General features: G+C 38.8%; 3 protein-coding genes and 1 pseudogene across 4 annotated transcripts; 1 reads left to right on the forward strand and 3 right to left on the reverse strand.

The window, feature by feature from the left end:
- Window positions 1-1,128: 1,128 nt before the first annotated feature.
- On the reverse strand, window positions 1,129-2,423 carry LOC113151032 (natterin-3-like). The gene is made up of 2 exons (XM_026343837.1): window positions 2,330-2,423; window positions 1,129-2,216 (listed from the first exon to the last, which is right to left on the reverse strand). Exons 1-2 carry the CDS (start codon window positions 2,421-2,423, stop codon window positions 1,129-1,131), a joined length of 1,182 nt encoding a protein of 393 aa, XP_026199622.1.
- A 6,433-nt stretch (window positions 2,424-8,856) lies between these two features.
- LOC113150357 (natterin-3-like) lies at window positions 8,857-11,162 on the reverse strand. Of its 2 annotated transcripts, none has more exons than XM_026342821.1 (3): window positions 11,075-11,162; window positions 10,352-10,491; window positions 8,857-9,829 (listed from the first exon to the last, which is right to left on the reverse strand). In XM_026342821.1, exon 3 carries the CDS (start codon window positions 9,825-9,827, stop codon window positions 8,859-8,861), a length of 969 nt encoding a protein of 322 aa, XP_026198606.1. In that variant the 5' UTR covers window positions 9,828-9,829; window positions 10,352-10,491; window positions 11,075-11,162; the 3' UTR covers window positions 8,857-8,858. The 2 variants fall into 2 exon arrangements, with proteins under 2 accessions (XP_026198606.1, XP_026198607.1); XM_026342822.1 differs by having other exon boundaries at window positions 10,331-10,491.
- A 1,813-nt stretch (window positions 11,163-12,975) lies between these two features.
- Window positions 12,976-14,694, forward strand: LOC113150360 (annotated as a pseudogene).
- Window positions 14,695-16,934: 2,240 nt separating this feature from the next.
- LOC113150356 (natterin-3-like) lies at window positions 16,935-19,302 on the reverse strand. Its single transcript, XM_026342820.1, is given in 3 exon segments — window positions 16,935-18,388; window positions 18,390-18,940; window positions 19,233-19,302. Coding segments are annotated over 3 exon segments (981 nt in total). The 5' UTR covers window positions 19,234-19,302; the 3' UTR covers window positions 16,935-17,959.
- Window positions 19,303-19,847: the final 545 nt, after the last annotated feature.

Genomic DNA, 19,847 nt, shown 5'->3' on the forward strand with positions numbered 1-19,847 from the left:
GAGAGGACTCTGTGTGAAGGACTTTCTTTCAGCAGCTTCAGCATTCAGCTGAGGCTCAGTGCTTGTTAAAGAATTTGCCATTCATGTGACGGATTCAGTGAATAACTCAGACATACAGTGATTCACAGCTGATGTTGTTCTTTCACACTGAGGATGTTCAGTGGGAAAATACAACAAGGCAGGACTGTATTTATCAGAAGAAGCTATAATTACTGAACTGAACTGAACTGGGGGCAGCCTGTCCACAAAGTAAAGTAGCAATTATATTATTAGTATTATTATTTCTGCAACTTTAAGGTACTTGTTTGCGTGAGTATTTCCAGTACAGAGAAGAACATTTCAGACAGAAATATTGTAGTTTGTACTCTGACACCAACCCAGTTGAACTTCCAACTCAGAAAGATAGATCAAAAAAAGTATTTTTTATATTAAATCACTCAGTAGTAGTTTTCCACCTGACCTAAGTAAAACTTATGAATATTGTATATTAAAGCTTGGTTTTTTTTTTTACTTAAGGATACTTCTCATACTACTAATTTTATTTTTAATATTTAAAACACAAAATACTAAACACTACGACATTTCTAGTGTTATAGTAAATAATATATATATAGTGTGTACTATAAGCACCACTGTGGAAAATCACATGAATGAATAATTTTGAGAGTGAGTGAGAATGACCTGTAAACTGTGATTAAGTTTAGACTAAAGTCTTTAGTGTCATGAGTAAGAGTTGGCAGATCCCATTGCAAACAAGAAGTGATCAGTGACGACTGTACACCTTCATATTTACTGAGTTTTGGAAAACAAGTAACAGAGAAAAGCAGATTAAGGATCTACAGAGTCTCTGTGAGGTGTTTGGTTTGTTAGTTTTTTGTTTTGTATCTTGTAAATGTAAAGATGTTGGTGGTAAACTTGGGTGAATTGTTTCATGGGTGAAGTAGAGAAAAGGCCAGAAGAAGTTCAAGTAAAGTTAAAACACCACAGGGCTTTATTTTGCATTTACCACAGTAAACATTCATCATTGATTGTTTTTATTCTGACACATCGTTAACAAATCACAGATAGAAGATGTTCAGTAATGTTCAGATGTTCAGTAATATCTGTTGGTGTTTTTCCATCTGTCTCTCAGGGGCAAGGCTTGGCATCAACCACAGGCTCACATCGGTCCACCACGGCTCGGACTTCTCCGATCTGGATGCCGTCGTACGTTCCAGAGATGGACGTCCACTGGGTCTCTCCGTTGCGGTAGGTGCGGCTGAGGCGAGCTGTGTAGGGGATGTCGGCTTTGACCTTGCGTCCCTCCATGCGGACTCTGCAGGAGTGATTTGGAGGGATGTTGAGTTCAATGGACACGGAGTGGCTGAGCGACTCCACCACGGTGGTTCCCCTGGAGAACTGCAGCGTCTTCTCACCGGTCAGCTCGATACCCCCGGAGCCAACGAGGGGGATCTTTGCAGTGATGCTGCCTGTGACACCCAGCATGGTAGAGCGACCAATGTTCCACGTAGTCTCCACATCTGTGGTCTTTGAGATAGTGACTGTCTTCACCACCGACTGACATTCGTTGTTGGTGACCCCAGAGATGCGCATGGTCTCAGGTGGGTACTGGAAGATTTGGACCTCATCGATGCCATACTTGACATCAGTGATGTGCTGGCTGTAAACATCCCGGTTGATGGCCAGGACGTCATACTTCTTATACCAATACTCATCACCCTCCCAAGGCAGGAAGAAGGCTTCATGCTGGGGAACAACCTTCCCAAGACCGTACTTGTTCTTTCCAACGTAGATGCTAACACCTGGGCAGGTTCGGACTGCATGCTGAGGCACTGACCCGTAGGAACCTTCCTTCCACTCCAAGAACTCAAAGTTGTCTTTGTTGGCCAGAATCTCAAACTCAGGGGCGTAGTACTCACGGTCTGCGTAGGGGTAGCGGCAGTATGGGCCCAGGTCGGGGTTGTAGAAACCGGCCTCACACTTGAACTTGCAGACGTAGTCGGTGCGTTTAGTGTAACCGTTGTAAATGGAAACAGCTCCGTTAGGCAGAGAGCCGTCCCAGGTCAACCACTCCAGGTTCACATTATCACCGAACATGAAGGAGGAAGGAGGATCCTGCTGGTGCTCCAGGTCAGGGGGAGTCAGAGGACTCGACACGACTCCATTACCAGTCGGTTCAGGGACATGGTCCTCCAGGTCTGGGTTCAGTAAGAATACTGAGTGAAAGAGAAAGAAGAGAGATTACATGTTAAACCAAACTGCATCTGTCCACCACAGAAAAAAAAAAAAGAACAACAAACCGCTGTTTTACTTCTAGAGACCAGTTTACCTTTTCTGGTCTGTGAGCTCTTCTTGATGATGTCCTGCAGACTGGCTGAGGACAGGGCCAGCAGGGCCAACAGCACCAACACTGACAGCTTCATCTGGAGAGTAGACAATGAGCTTTATTCAATTTGTGAAATAAATACTAAAAATTAAATGTGACCCTTTGAAAGGTCAAATTAAAAACCTTTTCTGTATGTGTCAATCTGGATTTGTTTAATATTAAATTGTCTTGTTCTACATCAGTAGGAAGCAGTTCTTAACAAACTGTCACAGTGATTTGATTCTGAATCAGCTTGGATTTTCTAATAATACTTTTTACTGTTTGTACCCTGGTGTCATTCGCTTATTATTGTGTTTTTACATAATTCTTATTCTTTACGTGTTTAACCTTTATTTTTTTTGCACTTTTCTTTTAGCTCCACCTCAGGAACACACGGTACACATACTTCTATGTAAGAAATGAAACAGTGAATGTTTGAAATAGAAGAATACAAAATAAAAGAATACAATTTATAACAATAGAATTATAAACAAGTCATACAAAGTTAATATTACAAGCTACTGCCACTTGATCCTGTTTGATCATGATTGTCACTGAAGGTGATAAGAGACTGAACAACACTCACCCTTCCAGTTGCTGAGTCCCACTGAGTCGACCTCCTGTTACCTACAAGTTTATATAGCTGCTTTATGGCTGCATCATAAACCAGACTGTGCACTTCTGCTCTGTCTGGGATCTGACTTTGACCTATAAACACAAGCTGAACAGCAGACTGATGGTTTTCTTCTTTCTCTGGGTAAAGTTAGACGTATTTTCCTTTATTTCCTATTTTCATGGTCTTAGACAAAACAGGAAGTTGGAACTTTGGCAGAACCACTTGTGATTTTTTTAAACAACCCATCTGTGTCTTTTCATTTGATTAAATCCCATTCTAATACTTACCCTTCAAAGCCACACGAGCTAAATGTCATCACACATTTTAAGTGCTCACCTTCTGAAGAAACAGCTCGAAAGGTCAGTTTGATTTTCAGATTCACACCCAGGTTGTTGCGAGTAGCGTAGGCATAAGCACAGCTGTGATGATCGGGTCATGACATACTTGGTTCTGTTCAAGCTCAGTGTTAGGTGGTGCTTTGGCACTTTATCAGACATATGCTGTATGTCTGTCCAATGTCAGAAGAGGAAATGACAAGAGGAGCTCGGTGAAGGTAAAATTTAGGTAGGTATGTATTAGTAGGAGGATTCTGTAGCACACAGGTTTAGGAACTCTGTAAAATGCATTACACAAAATGTAATTTAGTTTTTTATTAAATGTTATCTGTAAACAGCTGGATGTTGGACTAAGTTTGTAAGAGATAAATCCTCAGTCATCAAATCAGGTGGAAAGAAAGTAAGTGAAGTAAAATATATGTTCTTTAAACATGTTATGAATCAAAAACTTCAAAAAAAAAATTCATGTATACAAGTGTTGATCCCTTCACTCAACCAGTCTGGGCCTTTCACACAAGGAACCATAGAAAAGAAGTGTACACTGTTCATCAATTCCTCACCTCATCAGTAGATAGAAATAAAAATGCTATAGCATAAACAACAGAGGATTTTTCTACCTGAGCGATTATGTTTGCTGCAATTCTCTCTATGGATTTGGAAACATCTCCTCACGCAGCATCTCTAACAGCAGCAGCAGCTGATACAAGCTGTCTACAGTTTAATTACTGATTTATTTTGAAATTCTGTGTACTATAAGATGTTGGATGAGGGACATGTGGTGGAGAGGTTGTTTTCAGTTCCACAGCAGGTTTGAAATATCAGGACAGACGTCAGTAAGTTTGGATTGAAGCAGGTAACCTAAACCAAACCACAGTGGACGGATCAGCCTTCAATATCAACATGTAGGTTCAATGGGCTTAAAACAAAAGAGATGAAGACAAAATGCTGAACTACACTTTAGAACACTGTTGCTGCTTGTCCAGATAAATCCAGGATAAGATTCATGATTATTAACATGTGAAACATCTCAGACTGATAAGACTGAGACTTATCAGCACTATCTGTCCAAACTATCGCACTGTATCAGTGACCTTCAGTGTATCAGGAACTCACTCAGTGCGTGTCAAATGGCATCTGTGCCTCTAAAATAACAACCAACAAACTGAGGTCGCTTTCACACCTTAATTCTTTTGCTTTGGTCCGAATCACTTGATGACTTTTGTATCAGTTTCTCTTCGGTTCGGTTTCGTTTCACACCGAGTAAGGTTGCTTTCACACCTACAGGATTTAGTTCGATTAAATCGCACTCAAGTTCGTTTTCCCTCTTGGTTCGGTTCGTTTTGTCCGGTGTGAACACGGTAATCGCACTCGAGTGCGCACCAAAACAACCGCACCGAGACCCCAAAACGAGGTGGTCTCGATCCGCATCATCTAGCGAACTCTGGTGCGGTCCTCCTGGTGGGAACGCGTACCGAACCAAAACGGGACCAAACGCTATGAATCTCGTGTTTTGAGGACTTTGTGTAGTGTGTAGATTCCAATTTCTTTCGTTTGTCCAACAAAAACATGCTGTCTGATTAATGGAGGACAAACGTGGAGACGTGAGGAGGTGAAGTGTCTCACAGACACCAGGTCTGAAGACTCTGCAAGCGATGTAACGTAATAAACAATAATGAACGGGATGATCGATCTGCATTAACATTTATTGTTAAAAATAATCTCCCTACTGTCACACAAACGTACAGTAGAACAACACTTTATCTTCTTCCTATTATTATGTATTTACTTATTATTTCCAGCAGCAGAAACAATCTGACCAATAAGAAGAGAGGACGTTCTCACGTAGTTTGAAGTGACGTGTTTTGGTTCGTTTGGATTTTTACTCAGTGTGAAACGAAACCGAACCGAAGAGAAACTGATACAATGTTACAAACTCATTAACTGATTCGGATCAAAGCAAACGAATTAAGGTGTGAAAGCGACCTAAAAATCCAAACGAACCAGAACACGTCACTTTAAACTAGGTGAGAACGTCCTCTCTTCTTATTGGTCAGATTGTTTCTGCTGCTGGAAATAAAAAGTAAATACATAATAATAGGAAGAAGATAAAGTGTTGTTCTACTGTACGTTTGTGTGACAGTAGGGAGATTATTTAACTATAAATGTTAATGCAGATCGATCATCCCGTTCATTATTGTTTATTACGTTTCATCAGACGTGGTCTCTGTGAGACACTTCACCTCCTCACGTCTCCACATTTGTCCTCCATTAATCAGGCTGCATGTTTTTGTTGGACAAACGAAAGAAATGTGAATCTACACTCTACCCAAAGTCCTCAAAACACGAGATTCATAGCGTTTGGTCCCGTTTTGGTTCAGTACGCGTTCCCACCAGGAGGACCGCACCAGAGTTCGCTAGACGATGCGGATCGAGACCACCTCGTTTTGGGGTCTCGGTGCGATTACCGTGTTCACACCGGACAAAACGAACCGAACCAAGAGGGAAAACGAACTTGAGTGCGATTTAATCGAACTAAATCCTGTAGGTGTGAAAGCAACCTGAAAACGGAGAAATCCACAGCATCCTCGTTTGACAAACATTCAATTAGATTCCTCTTCACTAAAATATACTCTCATGTCCAACTACCGTTGGTAAAACAGGTAAATGATTTCATCTGTGGAATGTTGTCATCCCATAAACACAACATGTAATCAGAACATTCAAGGTCTGATCCCATTAAGGAAAGACTAATATAATCAGCTGTTTTATGTATAATCACAGTTCTTGATGTTTTCACTTTCCCTTATGGTTGTCATGACCATGTTTTATTATATTACATACACACACCAGAAGAGGTGTTGTCGGTGTGAATGATTTAATGACACTCATTAGTAGCACTGGTCACTGTTTTAATGAGTAACTGAAACTAAAAGCTTTAATTTAAATAGAGCAAAGGGAAGGGATTTGACAGCTGCTGTTCCAGGAGCACACATCTGGATTTATAGCTGGTAACATCCTGTATATCTAAAAGTCTGGGTGATGCCAACAACATTTAGTTATTTCTTCACTTCCTTTAGTTGATTTTAGTTAAATACTATTTATCCAGTGAGTATTTATCAGTTAAACTGATGTGTACAGATGCCAAAGAAGTGTTGGTGTGATATTTACATATTTAAAATTCAGCCTGTTGTGTGTTACTGTAGTGTAGCATGAAAGATTGAGCATTTTACAGTCCAATGATCTGCAGCATGAGAAATCCTTCAGTGCCACCTGCTGGATGAATTAGATGTTACAGCTCAGACACACACACACACACACACACACACACACACACACACACACACACACACACACACACACACACACACACACACACACACACACACAAAACTACAATATACTTAATTTAAATCCTTATATATAGTTAATAGAATCTGATTTTTCTTCCATTACAATAAAATAGACAATAAACACGTGTTAAAATTATCAAATCTAACCAAAGCATCTGGTTTGGCAAAAAACTAATAAAAACTTTTATGTTATACTTATGTACTTGTAATATATTAGGGCCAGGTGAAATAACCTAAAATGATCTGGTGAGCATCTGCAAGTGTAAAGTATGTAGTATTACAGTAGTTTAGTGTAGTATGTGATGTGTGTGTTACACTGAGAAATCATCAAAATGAAACCAAAAGTCTGGTTCAGACAAAAACCCAAAGTCTGATTAGACACAACTTGATAAAGGGGTAATACAAAAAGTAATGTTTGTGTTCATTATCAGGTTTGGAACAAAACTAATAAACAGTATAAAGCATTTCAGTAAAGTAATTTCCTGGTTTTCTGTATAAATCTGTGATGAAACATGATGCGATCTTTACCAAAGTCTCTAATTCAAGCAAACACAACATTTCTAAATTGTTAAAACACAAACAGTCACGATCACACCCATCAAAAGAGTTAAACCGTCAGTGAAACAGTTGAACTTTGTTTGGCAGCAGTGACCTCCAACAAGCTGTTTCTGGATTAGAGTTCCTAGAGTCTTGTGTCTTGTGTTCAGTTGAATATTTAACTGACTTGCTGCATGATAAGTTTACTAAGTTTACTAACTGTAAACTTTCATCTATTATATTGCAATAACCAGGTTACGAAAGCCCACCACACGCGTTTGACCTAATTTCCCTTCTGACAAAGGGGTTTTGGGATGACTGCTCTACTCTGAAGCCACTAGACAGCCTTATTGTCGCTGTACGTTTGGTGTTTGCTTTTCTATATCTCACAGATAAAAGCGCTGCGATTCAAAAGACTGTCTTACTGCTTCTATTCTCTGCCAACGAAAACTAGAGAACTAATAAATTAAGACCAGTTGATTTGTCCTCATCAAACTTGATCCAGTTACAGCTGCAGAAAAAGCAGTTTGTGCAATCATAATATCTCACACCCCACTTGGTGAAATGCCTAATATCACAGTTAAAAGATGTTCTTAACCCTTTGTGCACTTTTAGAAACTATTTTGTAACCAAACAGAAAACTCTCATATTATCTGCAGGTTATAATTTTATTTACAGTGAAAAACAATGTCTGGTAAAAGAAATCAGCAGATTAATCAGGACATGTTTATTCTTTGGCAAAACATTATTCATAACTCTTTTCCATTCTTTGTTTATAGAATATAGACTATAAAGACTATAGATTATAGAATACAATTAATACAATGAATCATTCGATGATGATTGATTTACTTAATCGTACACAAACAAACATTTCAATAATGTACAATCAGTTTTTTATTCAGCCTCTTCTTACTAAGATAATTGGTTAATATTTGATTTTGCTGCTGTTATTTTTCTTCTTTCTGAACTCTCATCTCCTCTCTGTCATCTTTTCCTCTGAGGTGAGTATCTTCAGGCCTCTTCTTAAGCCTGCTCCTCTCTAAAGACAGTTCTGGTCCAGTGTTGGGCAGATTTCTAAAACATGATCAGTGTCTCCTTGTTGCTGACTTGAGTTACTGCTCATTGGAAAATCAAACAATATTATTATAGTAATTATGCAACAGTACATAAATTAGTTGAATGTCTTTCTGTTACTCCTCCCAGCGCCATTAAAGGTGCTAATTTGTCATTTGTATTGTATTCATGTCTTTGAGATAATTTTTATGCAGATAATAATGATAAAATCTGGTCTCTCATCATCTTAAAATGTTATGCTCATGTCAGTCTTTGAACGTTACTAACAACCATTTTTTTTTGTTTTACATTATTAATGTGATTAACAAAATTAAACTTATGTCAGTATACTCTAGGAAATGTACGAACAAATAATTAATTCTCCAACTTACTCTGAGAAACAGTTTTGCTCTGCTGCCTGCTGCTGTTTCTGACTACATGTAACTCACTTTCTGACTAAATATTTGAACAAATTATTAAATGACAGGTAGTTTAATCAATAATTAAACTAATTTAAAGCAAATAAAATGAACAAAAACACATTTATGTTTAACTTGTATCCAACATATAAAAAGTCAGATATCAAAGGCCATTCCATATTAGCAGGGCTTGGCATTAGGTATAGGCACACAGCGATCCACAACACCCCCTACATCTCCAATTTGGACGTCCTTGTATGTCCCAGAGATGGACGTCCATGTGGTCTGTCCTTTTCTGTAGGTGCGGGTGAGGCGAGCAGTGAAAGGGATGTTTACCTCATACCTATAGACCACCATTCTCACCTTGCAGGAGTGGTTTGGTGGGACAGTGCACTGAATTTCAACAGAGTGAGTGATCGACTCAGTTTGAGTGGTCCCCTGGGTGAACTCGAAGGTTGTCTGCAAGCTTAACTCAATACCTTCAGATGTAATTAAGGGAATTTGGGCGGAGATACTTGTCTTGACACCCGCTGTGATGGAAAAGTTGATGTTCCAGCTTCGCTCCACTTGGCTTGTTGTTGAGAGGGTAACTGTTGTGTTTACTGGGCTGCACTGGTTGTTCGTAACAGTAGAATCACGTATGGTTTGTGGGGGATTCTTAAGGATTTGAGCTTCATCAATCTTGTACTTGATGTCAGAAATTTGTTCACTGTATATGTCTGTGTCATAGGTCAGGACCTGATAGTGCTTGTACCAGTGCTCTTTCCCTTCCCAGGGAAGGAAGAAAGCTGTGTTCTGTGGATCCACCTTCCCAAGTCCATAGTTGTTCTTCCCAACATATATAATTCTTGTGCCTGAGCAGGTACTGACTGAATTCGGAGGCACTGAGCCATAGGATCCATCTTTCCATTCCAAAAGCTCAATGTTTCCTTTATTTACTAGGATCTCAAAATTAGGTGTACGATGCTCTTTGTCAGCATAGGGGAAGTGACAGTAAGGACCCATGCTGGGGTTGTAGAAGCCAGCCTCAGATCCAGATTTGCAGACATAGTCGGTGCGATTAGCGTAGCCATTGTAAATTGAAACAGCTCCATTGGGGAGAGAACCACTCCAAGTCTGCCATTCTAGGTTGGTATTACCAATCTTCATCACTGAAAACATCCACAAAAGAATCAGTTTGCTTGTGTCCTAATTGTATATATAAGGAAAAACCTCCCAGTCAAGAAACAATTCAGTGTCAGGCTTTCACAAGTCTCCTACAGAGACAAAACCAAAATGATCACTGCTTATTACATGCTGCAGTTACAACATGAATGCAGTAATTAATAAAGCCGTATTCACATTAAAGACGAAATCTGTGCTCACAGCTGAATTTCTCTAGGTTAAATAAACCTAGAACGAAAAAACCTTGCAGGTTGCAGGCACCTTTGTTTTATCGCTTATAAAGTGTTTATCATTTATTAATTCATATAATTTCTGTAGTAGGTACTGAGAATCATGATTTATCAGTATTCTGATGCCAAATAATATCCTGATTTCTACAGAGCAAAGGAATTCTATGCCTGTAAGTAGAAATACTGGTTAATTTAACTTCACATTGTAAAAACATGTTTAGTTGTTTGAATAGTGTTACAGTTAACATGTTGCAGCACCTGTAAGCAGCTATACATAACCTGAAATCCAGGAAAGAATTGATGAGACAGGGAGACGTGGCTTTCCTTTGCTGAGCTCTCCGCCATTATGAGGAAGGCGATGCGAGACACCCTGGAGACTACAGTCTTTGACGTAAACCACAGTCTCACACTGCCACCTACTGTCGTAAAAATAACATTGCCTTGACACTTTACCACATAACCCCTAGTAAGAAAATAGGTCTTTACAGAAAAACACCACATCATCCATTAATATTCACATAAATGTGATCACACATTAGTGGGCATCACACACAATCTCTGCATCACTGAACTGTTCCTTTAACCCTTCATCAATCTGCCGACAAACGCTGTTATAGCTGATGTCTGATGCCAGATCTCTAATTTGACCCCCTTGAATCTTGAACTCTCTCCGATGGAGGTATGAAAGATCTCTTAGGGAGACCACTTTGTCAGGTGTTATATGTGAGTGCTCAGTTAAACCTCTACTGGCAGATGTCTTACTATTTTGTGACACCGTCTGTTTACTTGCAGGTGACTGAGGTGCAGTCACAGGAGTGGGTGTGGGCACATACTGCATCATTTTCTTACTAAGCTCCTCGTAGCTAGTGAATATTTTCTGCAGTTCTGCATCATGGGAGCTAGTGGGTGTAACGACTGCGTGGTGACTCACACTGTCTGTGACAACTCCAGTAACTTCACTATCACTAGTTACAGACACATTAATATCACCAACTACGTTACCTGCTTCAGCAATATCATCTTCACTCCTTGAGGACAACGGATCTGCACCATCATTGTTAAATTGCACACCAGAAACATCACGCTTTATGACTGTATCTACCACATCTTTTAACTCTAATAATTGTGCCATACCCGAATCCTCAGATTCTACTAAGGCCTTACTGCACATGAAACTGCTGATGTACTCAAAACAACCGTCCTCATCTCCTATCATAAGGCGAGATGTGTCCAGTCTTGGCACTGGACCCACTGACTTGGCAACCTGGAACAGTTCATCAGCACGTAGGGTGAGTAGGTTTTTCTTGATGGCCCACACCAGGCTTTTCCTTTCACCATCTGCTGCCATAACTGCTTCCCTATTCCTCCTCCTAGATCCCAAAGTCCAGGATTCTTATTCAGTCTCAGTCCTAAGTCGTCTTTCTCACAGGTGACACACACGGCATAAACACAGCCTCTTGATCAGGTGCAGCAGATTATGCCGATTCTTGAAGACGATTCTCCATCAGTAGCAGGAAAACTGGATGATGCGTTCTGGTTGCCAGGTCACCGATGGCTGGTGATTTTTGTTGCACTGGTCTGGAATCACTGAATCAACTTCTAACCGCATGGCAGTGATCCCCGTACGGGCCACCACAAAAACTGTTACAGGTACCATGTTGCAGCACCTGTGAGCAGCTATACATAACCTGAAATACAGGAAAGAATTGATGAGACAGGGAGACGTGGCTTTCCTTTGCTGAGCTCTCCGCCGTTATGAGGAGACACCCTGGGGACTACAGTCTTTGAAGTAAACCACAGTCTCACGCTGCCACCTACTGTCGTAAAAATAACATCACCTTGACACTTTACCACATAACCCTTTGTAAGAAAATAGGTCTCCTTCACTGCCTCCTGCTGGAATAATTTCATGTTACAATTTAGGTCAAATGTAAAAACCCAGTGGAGGGTTTGTTTGGACTTTTTAAGGGGAGATTTCTCTCTTCACACTCATACTTATTTAGATTTATTTTATTTAATGGTAGATTTTGAGTTTGAAGTTCAACTTCACGTTTTCACCGATTCCTCATCAATTATCAAATTTTGGCTGTGATAGTAAAACCTACACATTTATTGCTTAATTTATCATATTTAATGGAATAGTTTTTTCTTGCATTACAATAATAAAGTGTTTTCACCCTAATACATTAAAGTTAAAGATTTTGCAGTGAATCTCAGTATAATATTTAATCTACTGAGTGTTACATTAACAGGCAAAACCAAAAACCAAAAGTCCAGCTCAGACAAAAGCCCAAAGCCTGATCAGGCACACTTGTTGATTAGGGGGTGACTCTAAAACTGATCCCTCTGTGAACAATCACGAAAAAAAAAAATCCTGGTTTTCTGTAGAAAATTATGATGAAATGTCATTTGATCTTCACCAAAGTTCAGTGTTTTTAAACAGTCACGGTTTTGCGTCAAGTCTAATCTGCTCAGTATTTGTTCAAGGACTCTGACATAGAGCAGCTACAGTATAAAAAACAGAAGAAGACCAGTGCATCAGATGCACACATGACAGTGAGTACTTTTCATCTTCAGTTCTGATTTAGTTCATTTGTATTGTTGCACTGTATAAAAGTAAATTTTAGTTGATGAATCTAATTCATATTTGATGGATTAGTATTTATTAGTTAATATAATTATCATTTTTGTTATTATCACCATTGTTATTGGAATTTCAGTTATTTTTCTGTGTGTTCTTCAAACACAGACACTGTTTCTTTGGTTTTCTGTCTGGACACTGAGCTGCTGATTTTTTTACATGCATGTTTGAAGGTCAATTAACAGACTAACAACGACTTTGCTCTGTGTTTCATACCTAGATCATGCTTTCACTGCTGCTGCTGCTGCTGCTGCTGCTGCTGCTGCTGCTGCTGCTGCTGCTCATCCTGTCGGCTCTATCTTCAGTCAGTCTGCTGGAGATTCACAACAACACAGAGCACAGAAATGGCAAACTCCACTTGGCATTATGAATTTGGAATATGAATCATATTCATGCCTTCACAGCACTTCTGCAGTCCACCATGTTTTACAACACAATCTGTCCATGTAGGTCACAACTAACCCTAAAATCATGAAAATGTCCTTTCATTCAAATCACAAATATGTTTTTGTAAGACAAACTGCAACCACATTTAATTCTCTTTTTACATAATGAAGACATGTTAACAATGAACTTAAACACAGTCTCACATACGTTGATACTGAACACAAATAGGTCATTTGATCGTGTTTAGGTACTTAGTGCACAACTCACTGAAGAAATACGGGAAGAAGACACAAAAATAAACTTATAATGCATTCCTTTAGCAACTAGCATTTCCTACTGAATAAAGAAAGACACATACCAGATTTACTTAATTCCCATCAAGTAAAAAAATTGTTACTGGGGACAGAGAGAGAATAAATGGTATCATGCAATGTCAAGAAAACACTGAGATGAATGGAGACATTAAGAGGTAACTAGTACAATATTTCCATCTCATTTAGGTGAAAATAAGAAAATGAATAAGAATGAGTATTGATGTAAACTCTTTGTTGTTGATTTTCAATATTAATACTGATTGACTTGCATTCTGTTTTTTTATCCAGACACCTTGGTAAACTCAGATCCTCATAAGACCACTGAAACAGACCTGCCTCTTCTGACTGTTGCTCAGTCAAGGCAGAAGAGGCCGGTACAGTTGTCCTCCTCTGTGTCTGACTGTGGCTCAAACCTGGAACAACTCTCTCCCAAACAATGCTGTTTCAGTTTACAATGGTTATGTTGGTCGTACTGATTACATCTGCAAATATCAGTGTGAGTCTGGCTTCTACACCCCCAGCAAAGGTCCATATTGTAACGATGTCAATGAAGGAAAGGCGTATAGTGGTTGCAAGTTCGAAATCCTGCTGAACAAAGACAACTTTGAGATCCTGGAGTGGAAGGAGGATTCATACGGTTCTGTTCCCACAAATTCAGTTAAAACCTGCCCTGGGAGGGAAATATTTGTAGGCAAGAACAAATATGGACTTTGTAAAGTGTCTGCACCAGATGAGGCCCTCTACCTGCTTTGGGGTGGTACAGAGTATTGGTACAACTACTACCAGGTCCTGACCATCAACAAGGATATAATTAGTCAGAAGATCTATGATGTTAAGTATAATGTTGATGAGCATAAAATCATTCAGTATCCTCCAGAGGTCATTCGTAAAACAGCAATCAGCAACTATGAGTGCTTCCAAGTGGTGAAAACCGATACTCTCTCAAAGACGTATCAGGTGGAGCAAAGGTGGGACTTCACTTCTTCCATCACTATTGGTGTTAAAACAGGAATCCAGGCCAGTGAGGCCTGAGTGAGTTCAGCAGTGAGGTGACGCTGGAGTTCTCCCAGGGGAACACAGTGGTGGAGACTGTCACCGACACAGTCTCTGTGGAGTTTCCCACCCCACCAAACCATTCCTGTGTGGTTAACATGATGAGGTACAAGTACAAAGTTAACATCCTGTTCACAGCACGCCTCAGGCGCAACTACGCTAATGGGGCCATACACACCACAGTCATTACTGGGACGTATGACAGTGTTCAGGTTGGAGAAGTCTAGGCCATCGTTAAAAAAAGAAACAAACTTAATCTTATTAACCTTTACTAGTCCCACTGCAGGTAAATGTCACACGTCTTATTTTGTATAAGCAACAAAGAAGAGGTAAGAAATCCTCCAAAAATTATTTTTTTTGTCAACACTCTGTGTTCCCTGTATGTTCAAACATGTAACTGTATTTTGTAGTTTGAATATATATGTATAATAATATATCAGCTGTATTACCTACCTCTCTAGAAACCCACCACTTGGGTCTCATCCTGCAAAGTGGTTTTGGGATGGCTGCTCTGAAACCATTACTAGACAGCCTTAACTCAGTTCTTAACTCAGCCACTTCTCTGACACAAGCAGAAATCAGACTGGATTTGATGATATATTTATGAAAACAGCTTGAAGACAAATTTCTCAATGTTCTGCACAAGCAGCAGAACTTATGTCTCCTACTGAAGCCTGCAGATTGACACAGATTGGTTTTTGTTTGTGCATTTTTAGAAACCATTTTGTGACCAAACAAGTTGATTTAATTAAAAACAGAAAACTCTCATATTAACTAAAAAGATTTAATTTAAATAGAGCAAAGGGAAGTGATTTGAAAGCTGTCATTCCAGGAGCACACATCTGGATTTATAGCTGGTAACATCCTGTATATCTAAAAGTCTGGATGATGCCAACAACATTTAATTATTTCTTCACTTCCTTTAGTTGATTTTAGTTAAATACTATTTATCCAGTGAGTATTTATCAATTAAACTGATGTGTACAGATGCCAAAGAAGTGTTGATGTGATATTTACATATTTAAAATTCAGGCTGTTAAGCATGAGAAATCCTTCAGTGCCACCTGCTGGATGAATTACATGTCACAGCCCAGACACTCAGACACACACACACACACACACACACACACACACACACACACACACAAACACAAAACTACAATATACTTAATTTAAATCCTTATGACATGAACCATAAAATTTTAATTCATCGTCTGATATTTAATATAATCATTTTTTTCATCCATTACAATAAAATAGACAATAAACACGTGTTAAAATTATCAAATCTAACCAAAGCATCTGGTTTGGCAAAAAACTAATAAAAACTTTTATGTTATACTTATGTACTTGTAATACATTAAGGCCAGGTGAAATAACCTCATAAAATGATCTGGTGAGCATCTGCAAGTGTAAAGTATGTAGTATTACAGTAGTTTAGTGTAGTATGTGATGTGTGTGTTACACTGAGACATCATCAAAATGAAACCAAAAGTCTGGTTCAGACAAAAACCCAAAGCCTGATTAGGCACACCTGTTGATAAAGGGGTAATACAAAAGGTAATGTTTGTGTTCATTATGAGGTTTAGAACAAAACTAAACAAGGAAAAGGGAGAAACTATAAACAGTATAAATTTCAGTAAAGTAATTTCCTGGTTTTCTGTATAAATCTGTGATGAAACGTGATCTGATCTTCACCAAAGTCTCTAATTCAAGCAAACACAATATTTCTAAGTTGAAACACAAACAGTCACGATCTTTTGTGTTTTTTTAACACACCCGTTACACATAGTGAAACCGTAAGTGAAACAGTTTTAATATCCGGTTGAACTTTGTTTGGCAGCAGTGACCTCCAACAAGCTGTTTCTGGATTTGAGTTCCCAGAGTCTTGTGTCTTGTGTTCAGTTGAATATTTAACTGACTGCATGATGAGTTCAGGACTATTCATTAAACTATCGCATGTGACTGTTCACATCCATCTACTGGATTTATCAGATGTTTCTGCTCAGTGAAACTTTCACACCTGTTTCACACCTGTTAACAGTTTACTAACTGTAAACTTTCTTCTATTATATTGCCACAACCAGGTTACAAAAGCCCACCACAAGTGTTTGACCTAATTTCCCTTCTCATAAAGGGGCTCTGGGATGACTGCTTTACTCTGAAGTCACTAGACAGCCTTATTGTGGCTGTAGTTTTGGTGTTTGTCTTTCTATATCTCACAGATCAATGCTCTGTGATTCAAAAGACTGTCTTACTGCTTCTATTCTCTGCCAACATCTGACTGGATTTGTTGTAGTTACACAACATAAAAATTGCTCTTAGAGAAATTGTACAATATGTCATTGTTCTGCACAAGCAGCATGTCTCCTGCTGAATTCTGTAGATTGGTTTTTGTTTGTGCACTTTTACAAACCATTTTATGACCAATACAAGTTGATTTTATTGAAATCAGAAAACTGTCATATTATCTTCAGGTTATAATTTTATTTAGCAACTTTCAGAGTTAAGAGCGAAACAGTAAAAACAATGTTTGGGAAACAAAATCAGCAGATTAATCAGGACATGTTTATTCTTTAGCAAAACATTATTCATCCTTCATTTTCATTCTTGGTTTATAGAGCATAATTAATATAATAAATCATTTTATGGTCAATGATTGATTTACTTAATCGTACACAAACAACAGTTTTAATAATGTTTAAATCAGTTTTTTATTCAGCCTCACATCTGCTCTTCATACTCATGCATCCCAGTGTCACTTCTCCATCCTTGGGTCTCCTCTTCTTCCAGAGATAACTGGTTTATATTTTATTTTGCTGCTGTTATTTTTCTTCTTTCTGAACTCTCATCTCCTCTCTGTGATCTTTTCCTCTGAGGTGAGTATCTTCAGGCCTCTTCTGAGCCTGCTCCTCTCTAAAGACAGTTCTATTCCAATGTTGGGCAGATTTCTAAAACGTGATCAGTGTCTTCTTGCCGCTGAGTAAATGCTCATAAGTAAAATCAAACAATATTGATATAGTAATTATGCGACAGTACATAAATTCGTTGAATGTCTTTCTATTACTCTACTCAGCACAATTAAAGGTGCAAATTTGCAATTTGTAATTTTCCATTGTATTCTTGTCTTTGTCTTGTCTTTGAGATAATTTTTAATGCAGATAATAACGATAAAATCTGGTCTCTCATCGTCTTAAAATGTTATGCTCACATGTCATTCTTTGAACATCCAGTTTTATCTTTTCAAATCGTGTTATGTTTTGATATTTTATTCTAAACTTATCTTTTTACTAACAAGAATTTTTTATGTTTTACATTATTATTAATATGATTAACAAAATGAAAAGAAACTTATGTCAGTTTACTCTAGGAAATCTACGAGCAAATAATTAACTCTCCAATTTACTCTGAGAAACAGTTTTGCTCTGCTCCCTGCTGCTGTTTCTGACTACACGTAACTCTAACAAGTCAGATATCAAAGGTTATTCCATATTACTTCAAAGGACAGGGCTTGGCATTAGGTATAGGCTCACAGCGATCCACAACAGCCTGCACATTTCCTATTTGGACACCCTTGAATGTCCCAGAGATGGACGCCCATTTGGTCTGTCCATTTCTGTAGGTGCGGGTTAAGCGAGCAGTGAAAGGGATGTTTCCCTCATACCTATAGACCACCATTCTTACGTTGCAGGAGTGGTTTGGTGGGACAGTGCACTCAACATTAACAGAGTGAGTGGTCGACTCAGTTTGAGTGGTCCCCTTGGTGTACTGGAAGGTTGTCTGCAAGCCTAACTCAATACCTGCGGATGTAATTAAGGGAATTTGGGCAGAGATACTTGTCTTGACATCATCTGTGATGGAAAAGTTGATGTTCCAGCTTTGCTCCACTTGGCTTGTTGTTGAGAGGGTAACTGTCTCTGTTTACTGGGCTGCACTGGTTGTTAGTAACAGTAGAATCACGTATGGTTTGTGGGGGATTCTTAAGGATTTGAGCTCCATCAATCTTGAATTTGACGTCAGAAATTTGCTCACTGTATATCTCTGTGTCATAGGTCAGAACCTGGTAGTGCTTGTACCAGTGCTCTTTCCCTTCCCGGGGAAGGAAGAAAGCTGTGTTCCGTGGATCAACCTTCCCAAGTCCATATTTGTTCCTCCCAACATATGTAATTCTTGTGCCTGAGCAGGTACTGACTGAATTCGGAGGCACTGAGCCATAGGAGCCATTCTTCCATTCCAAAAACTCAATGTTGTCTTTATTTACTAGGATCTCAAAATTAGGTGTAAGATGCTCTTTCTCATTATAGGGGTAGTGACAGTTAGGACCCATGCTGGGGTTGTAGAAGCCAGCTTCAGAGCCAGATTTGCAGACATAGTCAGTGCGTTTTGCATAGTCATTGTAAATTGAAACAGCTCCATTGGGGAGAGAACCACTCCAAGGCTGCCATTCTAGGTTGGTATTACCAATCTTCATCACTGAAAACATCCACAAAAGAATCAGTTTGCTTGTGTCCTAATTGTATACATAAGGAAAAACCTCCCAGTGCTCATAGAGTCGGTTATCATAGGTGAAACTAACAATTCAGTTTCAGGCTTTCACAAGTCTCCTACAGAGGGAATTGAAACTCTAGATTTCTACCAAACAACTTTTAGAAAATTCTATTTTAGAAAAAACAAAGCACTAAGAATAAATCTTCACATGTCAGATTTGGCAGATTGAGATGTAGGAATAATGGTTTAAGATAAAAACAGCAAACATATCACTTACTTCTAATGTAAGATGTGAGATCAAGCTCAAGAACAAGTTGACAAGCTGTGCAAACAGGAGCAGGCGACGACAGCTGATCAACTTTTTACAGGAAGTAATAGCTACAACAACTACATATATGGTCATAGCTGAGAGCAGGGGTGGTTCTAGGATTTTATCCTCAGAGGGTCTTAACCCTCACTATAATTGCTAATAACACTGTATTGTAGCTGAGTAATGCAAAATGTTGACAATGCAACAATCACATATGTGAAAAACCAACATAATCACTGCTTATTACATGCTGCAGTTACAATATGAATGTAGTAATTAATGAAACCGTATTCACAGTATAAAGACAAAATCTGTGCTCACAACTGAATTTCTCTAGGTTAAATAAACCTAGAACAAAAAAACCTTGCAGGTTGCAGGCACCTTTGTTTTATTGCTTAAAAAGTGTTTATCATTTCTTAATTCATACCATTTCTGTAGTAGGTGCTGAGAATCATGACTTGATGAATGAAAGTATTGATATGACTGTACATTTAATACAAACATTAATGTCAATTCTATGGCAGAAACCTGCAGTATCTAATCATGAAAATGATCACAGGACACTTAAAAAACTAACTTTAC

Source organism: Anabas testudineus, chromosome 9 (assembly GCF_900324465.2).
Source record: "Anabas testudineus chromosome 9, fAnaTes1.2, whole genome shotgun sequence".
NCBI lineage: Eukaryota > Metazoa > Chordata > Actinopteri > Anabantiformes > Anabantidae > Anabas > Anabas testudineus.